The sequence below is a fragment of the Paroedura picta genome, chromosome 5, assembly GCF_049243985.1.
Source record: "Paroedura picta isolate Pp20150507F chromosome 5, Ppicta_v3.0, whole genome shotgun sequence".
Lineage (NCBI taxonomy): Eukaryota > Metazoa > Chordata > Lepidosauria > Squamata > Gekkonidae > Paroedura > Paroedura picta.
This window is the reverse complement of record NC_135373.1, coordinates 84,896,940-84,919,283: the sequence shown is the minus strand read 5'-3', so window position 1 is coordinate 84,919,283 and position 22,344 is coordinate 84,896,940. Positions and strand designations below refer to the sequence as shown.

Below are 22,344 nucleotides of genomic sequence, written 5' to 3'. Positions count from 1 at the left end.
CCTAAGAATCACATTTACAATATAAGGATAACTCTGACCTACTTTACAGGATTAATGTCAGTTGTACTGAAAAATTGTAGTTGCCATGCTTGGATCTCTCAAAAATTCAGTAAAAGCTATTCAAGGGGGTGAGGTAACTGCTAGACATCTGTCTCTTGTGCCAAGACCCAGCTTCTGTTGAGGAATCCTCTCTCTAGCTACTAAATACCACTGCTGGGATTATCAGAGGGAGGGAAAGATGGCATCTAAGCACCCTCCCCTGTGTTTTTTCCACTTTAAAATATATAAACTATTTGAGTTCACTGTTGAAAACTAGCACACACAGAGAGACACAAAGAGTATGGTATTATATTTCTGCTAGTTTTTTAGGTTGAATCAAGAAGCTGACTTGTGGGTTTGCATCAACAATAGAGAAACAGCTGTGCCTGCTTCACTTGTGGCTTGGTGCTAAATTATGCAAACAAAAATGGTTGACTCATGTTTAAGGCTCACTGCTTTCAGAATAGGAACAGATGGGAATAGACAGTAAGCAGCATCCCACTTTCTGAATAACACAAGATTGGAAAGACAATGGCTTGTATACACTAAACCAGTGGTCCCCAACCTTTTTATCACTGGGGACCACTCAACGCTTGACAATTTTACTGAGGCCCAGTGGGGGGGGTAGTTTACTCCTCTACTCTCAACCACTGCCCTAACGCTCTCTGGTCGCTATGGTAATGTTTAAACATCCCTTCAAAATAAGATACAGACACGCCACAACAATGAACATAAGGAACATTTTATTTTCATGGAAATTTTAACTCATGACAATAACAAATCAATGGGAACCCTGAGCTTGTTTCTCTGCAACGAGATAGTCCCATCTGGGAGTGATGGGAGACAATGACACCCGAAGTGTGTTGTAAAGGGCCGGGGGGTATGAAGTAAAGGGCTGGGGGGAGAAGGCGTCCTTCGCAGCCCACCTCCAATTTGTAGACGGACCACATGTGGCCCGCGGCCCACAGGTTGGGGATCGCTATACTAAACTATTTTCCTTATCATTTTTGTTAAAACCATCTTTCAGCATGCTGTTCCAATTTAAACTTAATGCCATAGAGTCCAAATCAGCTATTTTATAAGGGGACCTGATCTTTAATATCTGGAGATTTGTTGTAGTCCCAGGAGAACTCCAGCCATCACTTGGAGGTTGGCAGTTCTCTCTTCCTTTTTCTGAGATAGAGTAAGCCCTACATCACCTAGCGAACACCAATAGCAGACTGGCAATTTGAACTTGGGTCTCCCAGTGCGATACTTGAACCAGTACACCACATTGGCTTTCATATGGTGATTACTGTTGAACAGGGCTAAGCAAGCCATGTAAGCCAGGTAGTAGCAGGTAACCTGGTGAGTGATTAGGTGACTAGTCCAATGAGTCCTCCCTCAAAGGCCAAAACAGCCCTGGAAAGGGCTCTGCCCCCACTTGTTCTCTTTTAATGACAAAATCTGAGTCTAGAATGTTGTGGTTGTGAATTAACAGCCACAGAGGGTTTCTGTTTCTTATCATTTTTTTGAATATCCCACTGTATTTTGATTTCAGATTTTTTTTAGCAAAATGGTCATTTCTCAGGTTTGTAGAAAGATCCATCTTGTCTGCTCACAGTTTTAAGCACCAGATTTATATGGTTGGAGATTTAGCTGACTTGACTATTAGTATATAGAAATAAGACAGCATATATATTTTTTATCCCCAACAAAAGGCCTGTGGGGTATGTGGGTGTATGTCCTTTTAAGACTAATTAATGCATGCATAGTGCAGTCAGTGCCTTCCTGCTGTTTTGTGCTGAAACTCACCCTCAGAAGCTTCTTTTCCCCCCTTAAAATACAAACATCTTTACTATCAACCCAGGAGAAGAAAGTGCATTTCTCCTGAGTTCCACATGTGATGGTGTCATGAGCCAGACCATCCCAGCAAATGGCTGTCTGTCAGGATCAGCCCAAAGTACAGTTGCAGCATGCAGAGAATGAGCCCTAAGAAGCACGACAATTTAAATAAGGACACTTCATATTTTGTTAGGAAGCTCTCAAATAGTATGATCTTCTTGTACGATATCAAAATGAACACATGAATCAGATCCTTGGTCCATCAAAGCAGCTCTCCATGGTCTCTAGTAGTTGGTCTTTCACATTTACCTTCTGCTAGATCCTTTAATTAAGGATGATGGGGATTGAATGTGGGATCTTCAGCATGCCAAACAGATGCTTTACCACTGAGGGACAGACCTTCTGCTTAAAGGAGTTAAATACAATCCTTTGTTCTGATATGCACATGTCAAAGACTAGCTTCATTTGGATAAGATTTCAAGGTTAATGATGACCCAGCTCCAAAATTAGGAACATATAATTGCTCTGGTCTTCTTTACTGTGGTACAGGAAGCTCAACCACTTTAGGGCAACTTGTGTGTTTGCTCTCCTATCCATAAGCTTTGTGATAATAACTATATTATTAATTATTAATATTAGGTATGTGCATTGAAGTAATTATAATGAAGCATATAATGGTCTACTATTAACTACCCTGTTAATAGCAATGGCAATGGACTAATATTTTCCCAGCTGATTCTTACATAATAATGCTTTAAGGCTAACTCGATCATTTAGATATCTGAGAAACATGGTGGAATGGGGAAAATCTATGAGGTACAATCGTTCCTGAATATAAGCTCTATAGGCAGGACAGGAATTGATGGGTTGTTGTTGGTGTTGCATTGTATATCAAAGAGTACATAGAATCAAATAAGTTAGAAGACATCGGAGGAATTAATTCCTCAACAGAAGCTATATGGGTGGAAATATTGTGCCTCAGAAGCTAAATGGATGGAAATACTATCACCCACCTGATCAAACCCTTGAGGCTGATCTTGAGATGGAGAAAGAAATAAAGAAGGTAATTAAATCCCCGTGCAACAGGAGCTATTTCCAGGGTCTGTGTGCATCTGAAAGAAATCTCCCCGCTGCATGCTTACCCGTCTACCCTAGGATCTGCGTGCAGCGGGGAGATCTCTTGCGGCTACAACCATATCTGAGAGGATCAGCTGGGGTAGCGGGAGCTGAGAGCTCTGACTACCATAGCTGATTGATGTAGATGAATATGACTGAATAAAAGTTGCTTTTATTTAGATCAGCTGTACCTACAGCTGATCAGACCAAGGAATCTGTAATCAGCTTAAATAACAACTCAAAAATACTTTTTAGGGTTTGGGGGGTTTTATGGCTCAGTTTAGCTGTTTCTCTAAGTAGTACAGAAGGATGATTGGTAGGCAGACCCTGGAAAATACACAACTCATAGGAAGAAGTAGGTATGAGTGACTACGATGAAGGCGATTGGGCAAATTGAAAGGCACCACAGGGAATGAATACTTGAAACATTTATTTGAGTTTATCTGCTTTTATTATTAGAACAGCACTCTGATCTGTTCTGATCTGCCCATATCTCTCATCCAAAGAATTGTTTTCAGGCTGCTGCAAGGGCTGCCAGAGTATTCAGACGTTAGCCTGAGAGGAAGAATTGCCTTTCCAGCCATTAGGGTCAGGAAGCCAAGAAGGTCTGGAAAGCTCTTTTTGGCAGCATGCTCTTGTTCTTTGTGTACAATGAAAACTGTGGACTAGATGCTACAAACTTCTTGTGGATCCTCATAGTATTACTATTTATTGACTGGAACTTTCTGTGTAAAGCTGCTGTGTGGGTGTCATACTGTGACTGGAATGAGTTACCAGAGACATTCTTGGAGGTGTCCATTGGTATTCCTGTTCTGGATGTTGCTCTTGTCTCTACAGTTATTGTATTTTTTACTGATTTATTGCTAGTATATACATAGAGTTGTGATTATGGCATGTCATTATGAATTCAAGTTTAGTGAACAATGATGTGGGTTTTCTATTACAATTTCCTGATGCCTTAAACAAACTATGATCTGATTTAGCGTGTTTATATTGGCATATATTTTGTTTTTTAAAAAGTATTCCACAATAACTTTGTGCCCCAATCCCATCAAATGTTTTATGGAAATATTTTTACTGAAGTAATATAAAATGTAAAGATAATATAACATGTGCTTCATGTACCTGATTTCAATTTAAGGGGGTAGGGAAATGTAAGCCCCTAGAAACTATTGGTACGCTGTTTTTAGGGCACCAAAGGTATTGTTCATGATTAACTATTAATACAGATGTTCACTCATCTTTTCAACAGAATTTATCTGTCTTCTGCAGCAGTCACTGGTGCACTTCATTTTCACTGTCACTCTTTGTAGCATCACTCCTTCTATGTATTTTTTCCACATTATAGGAGGAGAGTATAAATAAGATTTTCAGTTTTCATTTTGATTTGATATACATAGCCAGTCAGATGAACTATTAACTACTTTTAAAAAATGGATTATTATGCATATTGTGGTTTAATTATTTCTCCCGTATATGTTATCTCTCACACATCTAGGGAGCAAGATTTGAGTCTAGTAGTACTGTAAAGTAGCAATCCCCAATCTGTGGGCCGGGGACCATATGTGGTCCTTTGACTAATTGGAGGTGGGCCCCGAAGGACGCCTCCCCCCCCAGCCCTTTATTTCATCCCCCCCCCGGCCCTTTACAACACACTTCGGGTGTCATTGTCTCCCATCACTCCCAGATGGGACTATCTCGTTGCAGAGAAACAAGCTCAGGGTTCCCATTGATTTGTTATTGTCATGAGTTAAAATTTCCATGAAAATAAAATGTTCCTTATGTTCATTGTTGTGGCATGTCTGTATCTTATTTTGAAGGGATGTTTAAACATTACCATAGCGACCAGAGAGCGTTAGGGCAGTGGCCCACCGGGCCTCAGTAAAAGGCGTTGAGTGGTCCCCTATGAGTGGTCCCCGGTGTTGAGTGGTCCCCAGTGATAAAAAGGTTGGGGACCAGCAACAAGATTTCTAGGTTTTTTGAGAGTCAAAGCTTCATTAATCAGATACCCATTCCTTGTGATAATCACTTGAAAAATGTTAATTCAAACTCTTAAAACTTTGAATACCTAAAATTGTATTGGCAATGACATCAATTGTGATTATTTTTTTATAACAATAAATTATCAGAAATAGAAAATTTTCTACAGGAAAATTACTTCACCCCACATTTCTTGTAGTGAGACTATAGGACTGGCTAATAATTTATGAAAGTTTCTAATTTTTTTGCCACTTTGGTCTCCAAATTTAGTGACATCATACCACATAAAATTGTGACTGTGCTTCTGACAATGTGCTGGCCCTCTGATTGGCCCTCAGGAAGAGGGCCCTCCCCCTTAAGTCCAGTCAGAGGGGATGGCATGCTGTTTGGGAGCATGGGAGGGCCTCCGATTGGCCCTCACTGAGAGCACACTCCCAACTGAGGGCTACTCAGAGGGCTCTCACACTCTCCTCAGGACTTCTGATTGGCTATCAGTGGAAGGGCTCTCTCCCCATGAGTGCCAGGGGCCATGCTGCTTTATAATGGGGTGCTGCTTTATGATGCCTCTGCTCTGCCACTTTTCCTGCTGTCTACACCACTGCTATCCATTGGATAGAACCCCCCATCTTCCAACAAACCACCATATATTCTCCAGCCTGCCACTGTTCTCTATGGCCTCCCTGAGGCCTTCTCCACCATCCTCGACACAGAGGACCCGTAGGAAAGGTCTCCCACATCTTTGAACATGTCACTATCGACCTCCCACAACTCTGGAGGGGGCTAGAATGGGCAGCCACATCCTCTATAGACCCTCACCCAGCCTGCTTTTCCCCCAGCAGTGGCCAGGTGGTGGCCATAATTTGGCAGTCTATTGGGCCTCCGTGGATGAGGTGCTCACCCCTTCCAGATGTTGGTGCCTCTTGCCCCCTCCTCCCCACCAGCAATGTCATTTTAAGCAGCCTGCCTTGCTGCTGAGGTCCCACTGTTCTTTACTGCCTTAGTGTTACTGACAAGGATGAGTGGTCATCATGACCTCCAGCTATGACCTGTGCGATCCCACAATCAGAGCTCAGGGGGGGCTGCCACCCACAGTCTGCTTTTAAAGTGGTTTTTGCAACTAGTATATAAAATGGTATGTTATGCCATTGGCAGCAGAATAGCCAGTGTGGTTCCTTGGTTTTGCAGATGGGGCCACACATTGCTAATAGTTTCCGGATACCAATGATACTATGCTTCCAGGGTAAATTCATATAATTTACATTCCTCGTTAGCTGTTTATTTTCCTAGTTTTTAAATCCAGGAATAAGTTTAAAATTTCTGTTTTCATCCTTTCTGGTCAGCTGTTGAGTTTGTCTTTGCATGAAAAAAAAAGAGCTGCTATGATGGTGAAGGGGGTGGGTGGGTTTTGCTCCATATTGCCTCTTTGACCTGGGTTCAACTCCCTTGCTGTCTGATTGCTTTATACATTACTTACCTTCTAGCTTGCTGTGTATGTGTGTGGGGAGGCGACAGCTCAAATTACCCACCTCTCACATAGGTGCTCTGGAAGGTAACCACACATTCCTCCTTGGCTTTTAACAGTGGACCTTTAAATGCATTCCTGCAGCTGCTACAGACTTCTACTCCCACCCCACCCCCGTTTTATTAACATCCATGATTCTCAGAAAATCTCACCTTTCTTTGTTGCCATGATGACAATCCCACTGCTCAGGTCACAGGCATTGGTATGGCCCTTGTTGCCATGTGAATGGCTATCCCTGTGGACATAGAATCATAGAATCATAGAGTTGGAAGGGGCCACACAGGCCATCTAGTCCAACCCCCTGCTCAACGCAGGATCAGCCCTAAGCATACTAAGGCATCCAAGAAAAGTATATATCCAACCTTTGCTTGAAGACTGCCAGTGAAGACAGGTAATTCTTGCAGCTTCTGGGCCACAGTTTTCTGTTTGTACCTATTCTTCCTTGCTGTAGCCATATCTGTGGCATATTACTGGCACTTCCCAGGATTATTGTCTTTATTTAGGCTGGTGGTAGGTATATGTTTCAGACAGCTGGAGCTTTTGCAGAGCATATGTCTGTATAAAGGTACAGGTAGAACCAACGGCAATAAATATATATCTGTATAGCTCAAGTAGGTTACTGAACAGACTTTCACTGCCCCACTTTAATTTATACTTCTTCATTTAGAGATTTCTAAAATGATCAAGCCTTGAATTTACTAAATATGTACCAAATTTATCTCTGCATGTGAAATAAGTGATACTGCCAGAGTTGATAATTACTAGGCCCTTAATCCTCCCGTTCAAGGGCAGCATTACAACCCCAGGAAGTTTTTTTACAGCTCAGAATTCTATTTCAACTAGAAAAGGATCCTCTCATTCCACTTACTTATCTGTTGGATGCAGCAGCAGCTGGAGGTCTGTCTCACTAGAACATTGAAAAATGTAGTGTCTAGTACCTGGCATTCCTGCTATGATAGAGTTTAGAAGTTCCTTGAGCACGTTAGGGATCTTGTTTTGTCTCCAGATTCTTCAAATCAAAATGGACTGTTTCGAGTAGTGGCCTGATGTGGCTAGTTTACAGTAGTACTGTTTCAGGGTTATTTGGAAGTTATGTAGCAGGCAGAAGTCTGCAGGTTTTAAAAGGCTCTCATATAAGTTTGGGAAACCAGTGGAAAAAGTAACAGACCAAAATAATGCGGCTGTTACTGGTGTTCTTTCCACTCCGGTACTAATCTCTAAATATTTGTTCAGTCCATTCTCTTTGGCATTAAAGGCGGGAGAGATTATAGCCAATGCAGGGGAGAGAGTACCTCAGGGATTTACGTTGGGTCTTTTGTCCGAATCCTGTTTCAATTTGTTTTTCCTTAGTCATTTAACCACAGTAGTCAGGCAGTAGTTCAGGACCTCTAAAGCAGGGGTAGTCAACCTGCGGTCCTCCAGATGTTCGTGAACTACAATTCCCATGAGCCCCTGTCAGCAAATGCTGGCAGGGGCTCATGGGAATTGTAGTCCTTGGACATCTGGAGGACCGCAGGTTGACTACCCCTGCTCTAAAGGAAATTTGGATAGAGAATTATCGAGCTGGGTCATCAGCATATTGCTGACAATCTTGTCTGAGATCATGAATGTTTTGTCCTAAGGGTTTACATAGAGATTAAATAGCATGTGGGATAGAACAGAGCCCTGTGGAACCTCGTGGGGTAAGTCTCATACTTGAGGACAACTGATCTGCAACAGCATCCCAATGATTCCTTTCCACAAGGAGTGATGTAAACCAATACAGTTTTGTGCTTTATAAAATGCCATGTACATCAGTGGCACTCTAAAGTATCAAGTGTAGAAAAAAATCTTTGCAGTAGAAACCTTAATATAATGTAAACTGTATAGAGCTGATTATTATGACTTTTTAAACTAACTGGTTCTGATTATCTTCTTTTCTTTTCTTTGCAGTTCATTGCTTTTGCCTCTTTATTCTTCATCCTCCTTTCGATCACAACCTTTTGTCTGGAAACCCATGAAGCATTCAATACCATCATAAATAAAACAGACCCTACTGTCAATGGCACTGAGGTGGTTCTGCAGTATGAAATTGAGACAGATCCTGCTCTGACATATGTTGAAGGAGTCTGTGTAGTGTGGTTTACGTTTGAATTTTTAGTTCGTGTTGTGTTTTCACCCAACAAAATTGAATTCATCAAAAATCTCTTGAATATCATTGACTTTGTGGCAATCTTGCCCTTCTATCTAGAAGTGGGCCTCAGTGGGCTCTCCTCTAAAGCTGCTAAAGATGTACTTGGTTTCCTCAGGGTGGTGAGGTTTGTGAGAATTCTTCGAATCTTCAAGCTCACCCGACATTTTGTAGGCCTCAGGGTGCTGGGTCATACATTACGAGCAAGCACCAATGAGTTTTTGCTGCTGATAATATTTTTGGCATTAGGAGTGTTGATATTTGCCACCATGATCTACTATGCGGAACGAATAGGAGCCAAGCCCAATGACCCATCAGCTAGTGCACACACAGAGTTTAAAAATATCCCCATTGGTTTCTGGTGGGCTGTGGTCACTATGACCACTCTTGGGTATGGAGACATGTATCCAAAGACATGGTCAGGTATGCTAGTAGGTGCTCTGTGTGCTTTGGCTGGGGTGCTGACTATAGCTATGCCTGTGCCTGTTATTGTCAACAATTTTGGAATGTACTATTCTCTGGCCATGGCAAAGCAGAAGCTTCCAAGAAAGAGAAAGAAGCACATCCCACCTGTTCCTCAGGCAAGTTCCCCTACATTTTGCAAGACAGACTTGAATATGGCCTGCAATAGCACACAGGGGGAAATCTGCCTGGGCAAAGATAACCGGCTGATGGAACACAATAAATCAGGTAGGATAAAACCCCAAATGCATGTCTGGTATGTTTGGCAGTACAAAGCATCAGAAAGTATTCAGTCTTTCTGCAGCTAGAGGATCTGCACACATCTCTCCCCTCACTGTTTGTGTATGTCAATCTTGTATATTAAAGTAGCTATTGCATAAGGATGATGTTCCCAGAACTGTTCATCACTGGTCTTAAGTGGTGCTTGGTGTGTTGTGAATGCAAAGCTTTTCATTTTTCATCTTTTCAGTTTTTGAATTTTACAATAGCACACAGTGTTACATTTGCCTGTTGCTTTGTACAGATGTTTTTTTCCCTGCATGCTTGTGACTACAGAACAGTTTGTACATCACTCTGTTGACTTTCATGCTGTTTTGGCGTGATATTTGTCTTTTCTGTCTGCTTTACCTGTGCCAAACTGGTGAAATACTAAAAGAAATACAAGGAACATTTATTTAAAGATGGGTGGTTAATCTAGACTAGATTCAATGCAACAAATAATGCCCAAGCTCTTAGATTTTAAGTAGAACATGCTTTTTCATAGAATAGCATATTAACATGCCTTCATACAATAATTTCGGATCTGAAAATCACAATATTTGGAATGAAGTTTATCTTTAGCAAGGAAAATGGCATTCGTAATTCTATATTTCCTGTGCAATATTTAAACCTTTTTTCCCTGACTGGTCATAAACTCAGACTAAAAGTCGGTTGTTTGGAAATAAATCTCTTATGATTTCATTTGGAGCGATATCCATATAAGTTATTTAGAACAATAACACTGCAATCCTAAGCAGGTCTGAGAAGTGATTTGGGTTCTTAAAAATTAGACATTTATGTTCCATTTTTATTACTGCAAGAGCCTCTTGTGGCGCAGAGTGGTAAGGCAGCCGCCTGAAAGCTTTGCTCATGAGGTTGGGAGTTCGATCCCAGCAGCCGGCTCAAGGTTGACTCAGCCTTCCATCCTTCCGAGGTCGGTAAAATGAGTACCCAGCTTGCTGCTGGGGGGTAAATGGTCATGACTGGGGAAGGCACTGGCAAACCACCCCGTATTGAGTCTGCCATGAAAACGCTAGAGGGCGTCACCCCAAGGGTCAGACATGACTCGGTGCTTGCACAGGGGATACCTTTACCTTTACCTTTAAAACTTGATCCTGTTCAAAATCCCTCAAATATAGTTATTATGGAAAAGGATTCATCAAGGTTTCTTTAAGTATTAAATTTAAAAATGTCAGGAAAGGGGGGAAAAAGGATAGTGGTAGAATATAGTAGAATATAGCTTCTTTCTGCAAAGCTTTAGGGGTACATCCAAAAAGGACTATGCGTCCTTCTTTAAGTCATATCACTCCAGAAGGGAGAATAATTATTAGAGGCATTTAGAGAGCCAGCTTGGTGTAGTGGTTAGGAGTGCGGACTTCTAATCTGGCATGCCAGGTTCGATTCTGCACTCCTCCACATGCAACCAGCTGGGTGACCTTGGGCTCGCACGGCACTGATAAAATTGTTCTGACCGAGCAGTGATATCAGGGCTGTCTCAGCCTCACCCACCCCACAGGGTGCTTGTTGTGGGGAGAGGAATGGGAAGGCGACTGTAAGCCGCTTTGAGCCTCCTTCGGGTAGGGAAAAGCGGCATATAAGAACCAACTCTTCTTCTTCTTCTTCATTTATTTACTTAATTTATAGCTTGCCTTTAATCACTGGGATTTGAGATAGATTGCAAAATACAAAGAACTATTCAATAAGACACAGATATTTTGATTACCCTCCTTATATATCAAAAGGCATAACTTTAAAGTATTTGATATTTCAATAGAGTCCAGGATCATCTTATCCAGCCCCCTACTCAATGCAGGAACTCATAACTACCTGCCCACCTACAGTGACCCCAATTCCATGCCCCAGTGATCCCCCCCTACCAAAAGTCTCCAGAATCCAGCCTGGTCTGGAGAATCAGATAATCAGCTGAGCTCAGGATCAACATACATAATTGAAGGAAGCAAGCAAACCATAAGCTGCAGAAAGGAACAGCCAAGGGAGAGAAAGAGATCCATCACTATATGCCAGGCCTTGTTCATTTTTGATGAACAGAATATTAAACAAATACAGCTCACATTGCTTATTTTGTCCATAACGGAAAGGGGCAGACAGACCCAGTTGACTGGGTAAGTGGGTGATGCTAGGAGTCAAACCAGAGAAGGAAACAACTAGATGTTAAACTGTGTAACATTTTGGAGGGTGAGCATTGTAGTAATCATTCATCTTCTGTCTTCTGGTACAGCCCCACATTGGGACTATACATGTGCAGAACAGCTGCAGGTATATTATTCTTAGCTCTTAAAAACTCCTAAAATGGCTTGTCCATGTGCAATTTTGCGCACCAAAGGCATCATGTGGTACACAGGTGAGCTGCCTCACTCCCTTAGTTCTTTTTTTGTGCTGCAAGAGTGAGTTGTTCCTAGCTATCACTAGAAGTAAGATTGTTCTTTTGGACTGTTTTTCATCATTGTATGTTGTAAAAAGATTCTGTAGCCTCATAGGGCATCATTTGGCTCTAAAAATGTCAAAATTAGTGTTTCATTTTTGACTTGTGGTCCCATATGGGATCCATTCAAGAAATGCACCAAGTGTGCCACAAAAATGCCCACTTCTGATGAGCATATACTCTGTCTTCTGTACTTGGGAGAAACCCACATGATGGGAACATAAAAAATCTGCCAGAAATTTACTCCTGAAGCCCACTCAGGTAGAGCTTCTAAACTCAAGGCCACACTATGGGAACAGGCTGTCTTGCCTTCGACTCCACCCAAGATTACTCAGACTGCCTGACTCAGTTCTATCCATCTCAGTTTCTAAGCCTAAATTGGGCTTGCCATTGGTGCAGTCCATTCTGGTGAGGCCTACCTCTAGTTTAGTCTGTTCCCCTGAAGAGGGCCTCCTCAGTTGCCTCTGGGATGAACACATTGACATCCCAGGACCAAATGCATAAAAGCCTCACTGATTTTGGTTGGAGTCACCTGCTAAATAAGCCATTCTTAAGTTTTTTTGGGGTCATGGCCTTCTTAGAAACTCTTCTCAGGTTCCTGGGTCCCTTGTCAAACAAGGATACAATACAAAATGAAGACAGAAAACTTGAACATTCCAACATACTGGAAAAACCTTTTAAACTGAGAGAAGCATTCAGCCAAGAGAAGCACATGTGTTTCCCCCCCTTGAATGCATTAATTCAAGCACACACAATGGAATGGATTGCATGATTTTTTTCCCCACTGACAAAGGACAAACTTTCTAGCAATTAATGATGTCATGTGTGACAAAAAGTGTATTTCATTGGTTTACTTACTAGGGCCTCCCATAAACCCCTTCTTACATTTTTCAGTTTGTGGCCCCCTTCAAATGACCCACATTAAGAATGGCTGTGCTAAGTGACATAAAAAGTTGAAACATAAGGATAAGAGAGATCCCTGTTCTAAAAATCCTGAGAAGGGAATGGTATTCATTACAGTTTCCAATCCAAAGCAGAATCCATATTCACCCTGGACCTCATCTCAAGATTCAGAGAGATTTGGCTTCTTTTCAGAAGGCAGTGATAAGGATTCCGACATCCCTGTAGGAAAACTATAATCACTGGCTGAGTCCAGCACTCCCCCCCCCCCTTTCTTGGCACACTGCAGTTAACAAGCTTGCAGTCTTTATTCCATGAGAGGCTCACCCCTTTTCCTAGGGTTAGTAGTTCACTAATGGTCCTAATGTAGGGCTGCACCAGAAGCTGGAAGATGAAAACAGAGTAGCACTTACCTGTAACTGTTGTTCATAGACGTCTTCTGTGAAGACACTCAATCCTTCCCTACTGCCCTGCTCTTTCTCATTCCCTCTAAAAAAAGAAAAGATGTTTGATATATTATACTTGTCTAATAGGAGAGTTTACAGGCTCACAGGGAAACTGAGGGAGAGGGGTGGCCTGTCTGCAGAGCACATGATACCCATGGCAGGATAAATTGCACATGTACTAGCTCCATGTGGCAGGAGTTTTCAAGAGCTGGAAATAAAATATCAGTGGCTGGCCTGTGCAAGTGCAGTCCCAGTGTGTGTTTGCACGGAAGACTTTGAGGAACAACAGTTACAAGTAAGTGCAACTCTGTTTTACTAGACTATAGCAACCTTGATGAAAGGTCTAATATCATATATGGTAATTGATAGTTTCTACTGAAGAATTGGTACAGTTAGATTAGTGCATTAGGGTTGCTTTTGTTATTGCATAAGAATTCATTAACACTGAATATGAGGGCAAAATTTGGATTAAAAGTTTTATTGCTGACTCCCAGGAAAGAACTTTGTTTTAATTTAAAAAACAACAACATCCACAGCAGCTTAAGCTGGCAAATCTAACTTTTCTTAAAGTCCCAAAGGTACAAAGAGGATTTAATGTATTTTTAAAAAACCTTGTAGCAGACATGTAAAATGAATAACAGAAGACCCCCCCCCCCCATATTATTGATTTACAACTTCACTGCATTTCTGTAGCTACTTTTACATGTCATGTCCTTGCACCCTTTTGGGGGCACGTTGGTATTTGAGAAGTAGGTCTCTCACTATTCAGAGTAAGATTTTTTGTGATGTTTAATTTACTCATTGGCTATCTAATATAAATGAGCATGATACTTTGACCAGTGTTATCAGGTGAAGACAGTGCAGAAAGTGAGCAGCCACTCTCACCTGTGGAAAGGCTCCCACCAATGAGACGCTCTAGTACCAGAGACAAAAACAGAAGAGGGGGAACATGTTTCCTACTGACAGCAGGTGATTACGCGTGTGCTACTGATGGAGGGATCAGGAAAGGTATGGACTCTTTCATTAGACTATAAAGTTCATTCAGCACTGTTCTAATAAATAAGCAAGCCTGGAATGAAACAGATATGAACAAATGCTCTATAGGAAAGACTATGTCTGGATCAGTCTATTTAATTCTTTTTCATTTGTTGCCCTATTCCTGCTGCTAGTATTCCCCCCTTTTAAAAAAAGCATCCTTGACCCATCAATCCACCTCAAATATGTCAGTGTTCGTTCTAGTAATTGTTTCATTCATGGCTTCATTTGTCTGTCCTGTCCAAAGATAATTGTAATTTAGGCCATGTTCATTAAATCACTAAAATAATAATTTTTGGCAATACCTTAAATTCCAATTAACATAGTAATGTAACTATTTCAAAAGTCTACTTCTAATGACAGGACACTTGGCCTCATAATAGTGTGCAACACAAAGTAAAATACCAGGATATATATTTTTTGAGGGCATTAGAATTGAAAACAGATTCTGATCCCAAAGACCCAGAATCTGATGGTAGGTCTATACTTTATGTGTCAAACATAATTATTTAGGTAGAATAATGTTTCTCACAGCAAACCCATAAAGTGTGGATGACTTATCTGTGTCTTTAAACACCCATGTACATGTGTTAACAAGATCCAGTCCACTGGGGATGTGAAGATGATCTGGCGGTGACATCTGTCATCTCATTGATGGCAAGAGTTGATTTAGCTGATTTGGCTGGTTAGGTGGATGTCCTCTGCCTCCCTCACCACTCCACGTGTGTCCCTCCTGAAGTTGTGCACTCGGTGGAAGAGCACGACCATCCCAAATAGGAGCGTACTGTTCTTTGGTTAGGGGTTTAAAATGGCTATGGTCCCCTGCTAGGACCGTCAAACAAGCTTAAAGCCAAGTCCATTTGGATTTATCATGCATGTGCATATATAGGACTGGATTCAAGAACCGTAAGTGCAAGGGCATTTGCAGATACAGAGCTTTCCTGTCTCCTTTCTGTAGCAATTCTTGAGATCTCTGAAAAGCTGATGCAGGAGCTTGCAGGACCCACATGGGCAAAAAGAGTTGTGATTTGGAGGCTGCAGTCAGGATGGGGGAGCCAGGTGAAACTATTTACACTTTGCTCTTATATCAATGGGAAGAGAAAGATCAGGGCAGTTTTACCCAGGTGTCACTCATTGCTGCTCCTGACCATCATGGCTTTTTGTCCATGTTGGTCCTGTGATTCATGGTATCCATCTTTTCTGAGATCTTAAGAAGTGTGGGGATAAGGAAAAGGGAAAAGATCTACATTGTTAAATAGCTTTAGCTGGTTATTCTTTCAATACAACTTACAGATAGGTCATCCATATTTCATATGTTACTGTGAGAAACACTAATGAACCTACAAGTCTCTGTAATTATTTTCCATTGTTCAGATCAGCAATAATTTTGTTTTGGCTTTGGAGTCAACAGACTAGACTCTGTAGATCTTGTAGTAATAAGAAAGTTACTAGAACATGGATTTTTGAAAATAATATCTATAAGAACACACAGTGGTATATTTGTACCAAGGTCACAAAGTCATCTTTTATCAATTTAATACAAATAGACATGTCTACTTAAATTTTTTTTGTTCTATATAGGCAGAAGAGGAATGAAATAATCTAATGCCTGCTATACAAACAAAAATTGTTTGGGGTAAAATACTAAGATGTGAAATCATTTATTTGATTAATGTCTAGTGATAAAACTGCAACTTTGAGTTGTACTCAGTTTTCATCATCACACAGAAATAACCTAAGTATTAATTTGCATAGTTTTAACCAACAGAAGTTTGATTAATAATCTGCTACTTTGAATCCTCAATGACCACATACATACTTTAGGGCCATATGATCCTAGATGTCCTACAAAGCAGCCCAGAGCCATCCATCCATCTTTTGTATACTAGGTTAATTAACAGTTTGTAGTTACACAATTTTGTTTTAAAATTCAATTTCACAACTTGAATTGCCCTCTCAGTCTGGAGACTAGACTTTACAAACTGTGACCACCGTGAAAATTTAAATATATTTCATGCAATTCCTAATTTTTCTTTCAAAATTTAATTATTGTTATTGCTATAGTTAATATAGCTCTGTGTATATTATTCAGCTGCAAAGAAAATAGGTATGTGGAGAGGGAGTGGAATTGCATCAATTGGGCATACTCAGCCCAATACTTTGATTTAGAACTCTGCAAGGAACCTCCATGGATATTAGCAGTTTGTAAGTAGGTGCTTTGTGCATGATCCTTACCCTGCACTGTTATATGCACATACAGCTTGTATGTATGTAGAATCAAATGCAGAGGATAAGGAGTAAGGAGGAAGCTAGCAGATTTATTCATTATATCCACATTTACCAGCACAGGCTAAATAACGCTGTGTGTGCATGCACGCGCACGCACACACACACACACACACTTATATAAAATTATAATTGCATTACTGCATTTAGAATCAATTAGTTATCCTTGGTAGGAAACTCAGTTCTGTTGAAACATTTGATTAGGAAAAGCTGAATTTAAAATCTTGAATGAATTATGTTCCCTACACATAATTTCAAACAATTCTGTGCCTATGTCAATATTTCTCTTACTTTTTCAGCATAATATCCTTGTTATCATCTGACCTATCCAGCTCAGAACCAACCATCCATTCTAGTGGTGAGCACGTACAGGTCCTTGTTCCCAGTTGTGTGCATGCAGCCTGCTGAGCACAAGGATCTGTGTACTGGGATTCTAATCAAACAATGGCCTGAGAAGATGAAGATGGCTTTCATTGTCCCTTCCTATAACCCACACAAAAAAGCATCACGTTAAAAACAACAACAACAACAAAACCCAGATAGGTTTTGACAGATTGCAAAGTCATCTTCACAAATTATACATATATCAATGAGGATCTCTATTAGGGACCATTTATCTTACCTGTGTCTCAGCTGCTTGTGAGGAAAGGACCATTTGTCTCATGTTTCTCTATATTCCTGGAATGTCAAGCTTCTCCTGGTGTTGTGCAGCTCAAAGGGCTGGCCTCACAGTTTAAGAATCACTGGCTGATATCTGCCTCATTCTCTTACCATGGTATAGTGCTTCTGTTAAGCACAGCTTTTGTGTGTAAACCTCATGAAGATCAATAAGATCACTCCCCAGAAGACTTGCTTACAGCGTGGCCATGAGACTATCATACAGTCCTCCAGTTGTATAGTGTGCCATTAGAAACTTAGCCTTCAAGTAAGTATGTAACATGGATTGACATTAAATAAGAATGTATCTGTTGCTTAAGTACAGCATCTACTAATCACTTGAAATAGATTTATCTTTCTTGAAAAAGTGGGTAGACTGAAATGACGTTTCACAGTATCTGTGATAGGGAACTTCTGCAGGTACATGATTTGATATTAGTAAAAATATTGTTTAATATATTTTCATAAATGTAAATTCTAGCTATCTGGGGATTTCAAATAGTCATGCTGTGTTTCTTTCATTAGTAATAATGGATCAATATTGCAAATCATACTTATTGTAGAACATTAAAAAGCTGTAAATAAGTTGCACTTTATAATGACTTGTAAATCATAAATTGTAAATTGTAAAAGATAATATTGTAAATATACTTTGAATAGTATGAAATACAGTCTCAGATATTTGATTCTAAGATGAAACTTTAAAAAATACAAAACCTTCTACATTTATTATTACAACACAAGCTTGTACAATTAGCTAGGAAATGTTCTGTAGTTTAAAGGGCTATTAGGAATTGGTTCCAAATACATCTTTCAGATACTCTTTTTCATCGATCAAAGCTATAACATTTGAGTGTACTACAGAAGGTCTGATAAGTTCTCTGGGCACATTTTCTGGAACTCTACTCAAGCCACTTGGCCTGTTCTGAAAGAAGAAATCGAAGTGCTGAAGATACCCGAATTCATTTAGTGTCAGTAATAAAGATAACACTGTTTTATCTTTCCCCCACTTATTATATACATTCAAGTTCTCTCAGCATCTAAGAAGCATGTTTGATTACATTGCATTGTATTTTTTGTCTATTACCTGGCTGAATTCAACTGATATCTGCATTTTCTCATAAAAGGGTATGAAAAGTCTCGAAGTTTAAACAACATAGCTGGCATGGCAGGCAATGCTCTGAGACTGTCTCCAGTAACATCACCCTACAACTCACCATGTCCTCTAAGACGCTCTCGATCTCCCATTCCATCTATCTTGTAAGCCAGACGGCATCAGTCAGCTACAAAACGTTAACCGGAGCACTGTTTATCACCTTATGGAAATAAGTATAGCATTAACTGTAGTTTCCACAAATACTAGTATAAATATTGCATGCTATAATTTGCCAGTAACAAACAATGCCACTGGGATAACCGAAGATCCTTATTTGGTTTTAAAAAATTCTCTAAAATAGTGCTGTTTCCTTTCACCTGTTTTTGATCTACTTTATCATGGCAATAAAAGGATAACTAATGAACTTCACTGGCCAGTATAAATAAACACACACATTTTCAGGGAGAGATAATTAAACCCATGTGCTTCCAATAGATAACCACTCCATTGGACCTTCATTACTTGTAATGTTATCCCATTCTGAAGATGTCTGGAATCTTGTCTTGATTGCATATGGTGTGACTTCATTTTGATCATTTGCATGGACATATCATCTCCATCACCTGAAATACGTCTTGCAGATTACCGGGACCACAAATGGCTCTGGATGATGTGGGTTTTTTTTTTTTATGTGTATGTGTTTAGTTTTTTGCACTTTACCATTCTGGTGCAATGAAAGCTATGATCAATAGTCTGCATGTGGGATTGGGTTATTTCTTGTGGATCTTTTTGGTGGTTGTTATTTTTATTTTAATGTGTTTTCAATAATGTTATTTCTTGATTGGTTTACTTTGGTACTAGAGTGATGTATCAGAGTTCTGAATGTTTTCGGTTGTTTACACACAGATAACTGCAAAGAGGTTGTCATTACGGGTTACACGCAAGCAGAGGCCAGATCTCTTTCTTAATGGCTTGGGAAGGCACAAAACATGAAAAGAAAGGTAAACGGCATCCAGGCTTGCAATTTTAAACTAGCAAGTGCTGCTTGGTCCTATAGTCATTTCTCTTCCAAGGGTTCTTCAACATTTTCAGAGGCAGCATGTTAAGTAAAAGAAAGTTTATTGGAGTTTTACTTTTTCTTATAGCTATAGGAGGGCAATAGGTTTTAAAGGGGTTTTTAACCAGCCTTAAAACTCTAACACTCAAGCTTTTGTAATTTTTTTTGCTCAGTGTTTTATTTTTTAATGCTTTGTCCTATGTGTTGTTTGTGTCTGTCTGGCTACCTGTCTGTATTTTTCATCTGTCTCCACAATACACAGTTGCCTTCTTCAAAAATACCCCCTTCATATACAACCAGCTGCTAAATACATTTCCTTTCTCTTCCACTTTTTTATATGTGTATCTATGCATATCTCAAGTATAAGCTGATATATTTTAGCGGGCACTCGGACATTTTTCCAAATGTGGAATTTAGCAATGATTTTGCCATTTCAGTAGGGTTACTTGTTTCAATCCCACTCCCTAGCAATCTGCATTCATTCTTATGTTCAGACTTTATCCTTCACACTGGCTTTTTCTTTGCAATAGAAAAAAAAAGCCTTATTTAAGCATTGTCACAAATGCAGTTCCAAATATGATGTTTTGGGCTGGTGAAGAAAAACACCCAACAATATATAGCCTTAGAAATATAAATGGAAGAAAATCAACTCTGTAAGAGACTCTTGAGATTGTTGAAAATCCCTGATTGTCATAAGTTTATTTTTGTAAGGAACAAATCAGTTTGACCATGAAAAATGTTGTTCTGTATATAGCTTAGCCTTCCAGCATGAACCGCATGTTAAAATTTCTTGTATGAGAATGTATTTTATCAGAGCTTACATTTCTGATATTTAGAGATGTACATTGCTTTAGTTTTGGTCAAGAACTTTAGTAGATATAGATTCATATATTGTATATGATATGCAAACAGCTTCTAGCAAAGGAATTAATATCTGGTGCTGCTGTTATTGGCTACAGTGTTATACAGAATTTATCATGGATTGTTGACTGCTGAAAAAGGGACAATGGAATTTAGCCATACCAAGGACTGTACTGGAAAGAGACTGCTCCTCCTGAATGGGCCCTGATAAACATCTTCCACCTTGAAGAGATCCCTTGAATTCCCATGGAAGTGGAGCTTGTTATGAGGATTATGGATGAATTCCAAATGCTGCTGCCAGCAGACGCAGCTATTAGTCACTATTGATGAGTCAGCTGTAAATAAGATGTGTGTGCATGGAATATCAGCTTTAGTCATCTATGCCAAGGGATGCTGAATTCAAAGACATCATCCCTGAGACTTTGTGAAAAAAGGCCGAGACACCTCTTTATGTATTCTTCCTGGTTCCTACAGTAGATCATGCTGTGGATCATGCAAAGGCACACGTTTTAACAATAGTGATGTAAATGCTGTCTGTCATAAGTTTCCTCATAACAACTGTATTTTTGCAAAGTTTGTAATGAACGTTAATGGCTTAGAATTTTGCTACGTCGTTGCTCTCTCAGTTTGCCATATCTATATTTTTATGAATACTAGCAAACATGCCAACATTTTGGTTAGTTTTGACTTGGATAAGAGATTTGTGAATACAGGAAAAAATGTTTTTTTACAAATCACAGTCTTTGTCCACAGTTCTATAGGAGCTTTTTAGTTTGTTTACTTCATTATTACCTCAGTATTGAGAGAAATAAAATACAGCAGTAAAATATTATAGTTTTTTTACAGAAACTATCAAAATCAACATCAATAAACATAAAATAGGAATTAAAATATATCCTAAAAATGTATATTTTGCATAAGAGAGATATTCTTTACCTTTTTGTGACTTTTGTGGTAAATTGTTCTAGTCTATTCCACGTCGATGACGCTTTGTAGCTGGGTACTGTGTGATAACTTATGTTCGTGCCATCCTGTTCAATGAGACCTTCTCCAGAAACTGTTTGTCACCATGATATTTCGAATGTAGGGACCTTTCCCACATATGAAACTCTGTATTGTAGACCTTTTTGTCAACATGTCAAGGTGCATGCACAAGCCTGGTGGAAACCAATGGCCATGTAACTAACAGAATTGGAGAATAAAATACAAAGATCTGGGGACGAATCTGGAACATATCTTACAGCATGGTGTTCAGTATTTCTTCAGCATATCTTCTCTCTCTCTCTTTTTCTTATCATCTAGTTTAAGGTGGGAATGGCCATTATAATTTCTACTAGCATCTTTCATGGATATATTACAGCACTAAATTGATGTTCCAAGGTAGTACTGATAATCAAGGTGTAATGAAAGGATTCAGACATGTTAGAGAGGGATGGAAGTGATAATGTATCATGTTTTCTACTACTAATGTATATTCCCATGCAAAAAGGTAATTTCCATCTATAGCTTCTAAAAAGACAAGACTACCCAGGCCTTATTAATGAGACCAGAATTCCTGGTCTTATTAGTGAGAAGACTCTGTCTTTAAAAATTTGATCACAAGCAAGTGTGATGTTATGTCAGCTTGCATTCTCATGGAAGGTCTTTCTTTTTGTGTGAATTTTGTCTAGTCAGTTTTTTTTTAAACACCAGAAGTAGTTTTGGAAGGCCTTTTTTGGTAATTAATTTTTCTTATTTGAACTACTTAATGACCGTAGAATAAAAATCTGAATGCAGATAGCTATATTTATCTGACATGCACTAGATTTTTCATAGATTCCTAACAAGCTGTTCAAAAACTTTCTTATAACAATTTGTTAAACTTGTCCTTTTTTCAACTACGAACTCTCCATCATAAGACTACAATGCTATGCAAATTATTTAATTTTAGGACAAATGTACAAATTACCATTTTAATTGACTCTACATGAATCAGTAATGTACCAATCATAAACAATTTGTCATATCACTTTTAAGTAGGCATAGACATGTGGTGTTCATTTATACTCACATTTACATTGTGAATGCCTCTGTGGGTTAGAACATAGGCTAAGATGTGGTCTCAGAATTATGTAGAATCAAAACTATATAAACTTTGTTTGCTCAGTCCATCCTTATTGATAGTCTGAAACATCTCTGAATACCCATGCATA

At 39.5% G+C, this 22,344-nt stretch overlaps 1 protein-coding gene across 8 annotated transcripts in view; it reads left to right on the top strand.

Moving 5' to 3' along the window:
• KCNC2 (potassium voltage-gated channel subfamily C member 2) overlaps positions 1-21,679 on the top strand; it is a 78,504-nt gene extending 56,825 nt beyond the window's left edge. Inside the window, exons 3-6 of one of the 8 annotated variants that reach the window (XM_077338836.1) lie at positions 8,414-9,341; positions 14,001-14,168; positions 18,266-18,398; positions 19,141-21,679. In XM_077338836.1, coding sequence (XP_077194951.1) covers positions 8,414-9,341; positions 14,001-14,168; positions 18,266-18,398; positions 19,141-19,144 — 1,233 coding nt within the window. In that variant the 3' untranslated portion in view covers positions 19,145-21,679. Of the gene's footprint in view, positions 1-8,413; positions 9,342-14,000; positions 14,169-18,265 lie in introns of all 8 variants that reach the window. The other 7 variants (XM_077338838.1, XM_077338835.1, XM_077338837.1 and 4 more) reach the window with 7 other exon arrangements.
• Positions 21,680-22,344: the final 665 nt, after the last annotated feature.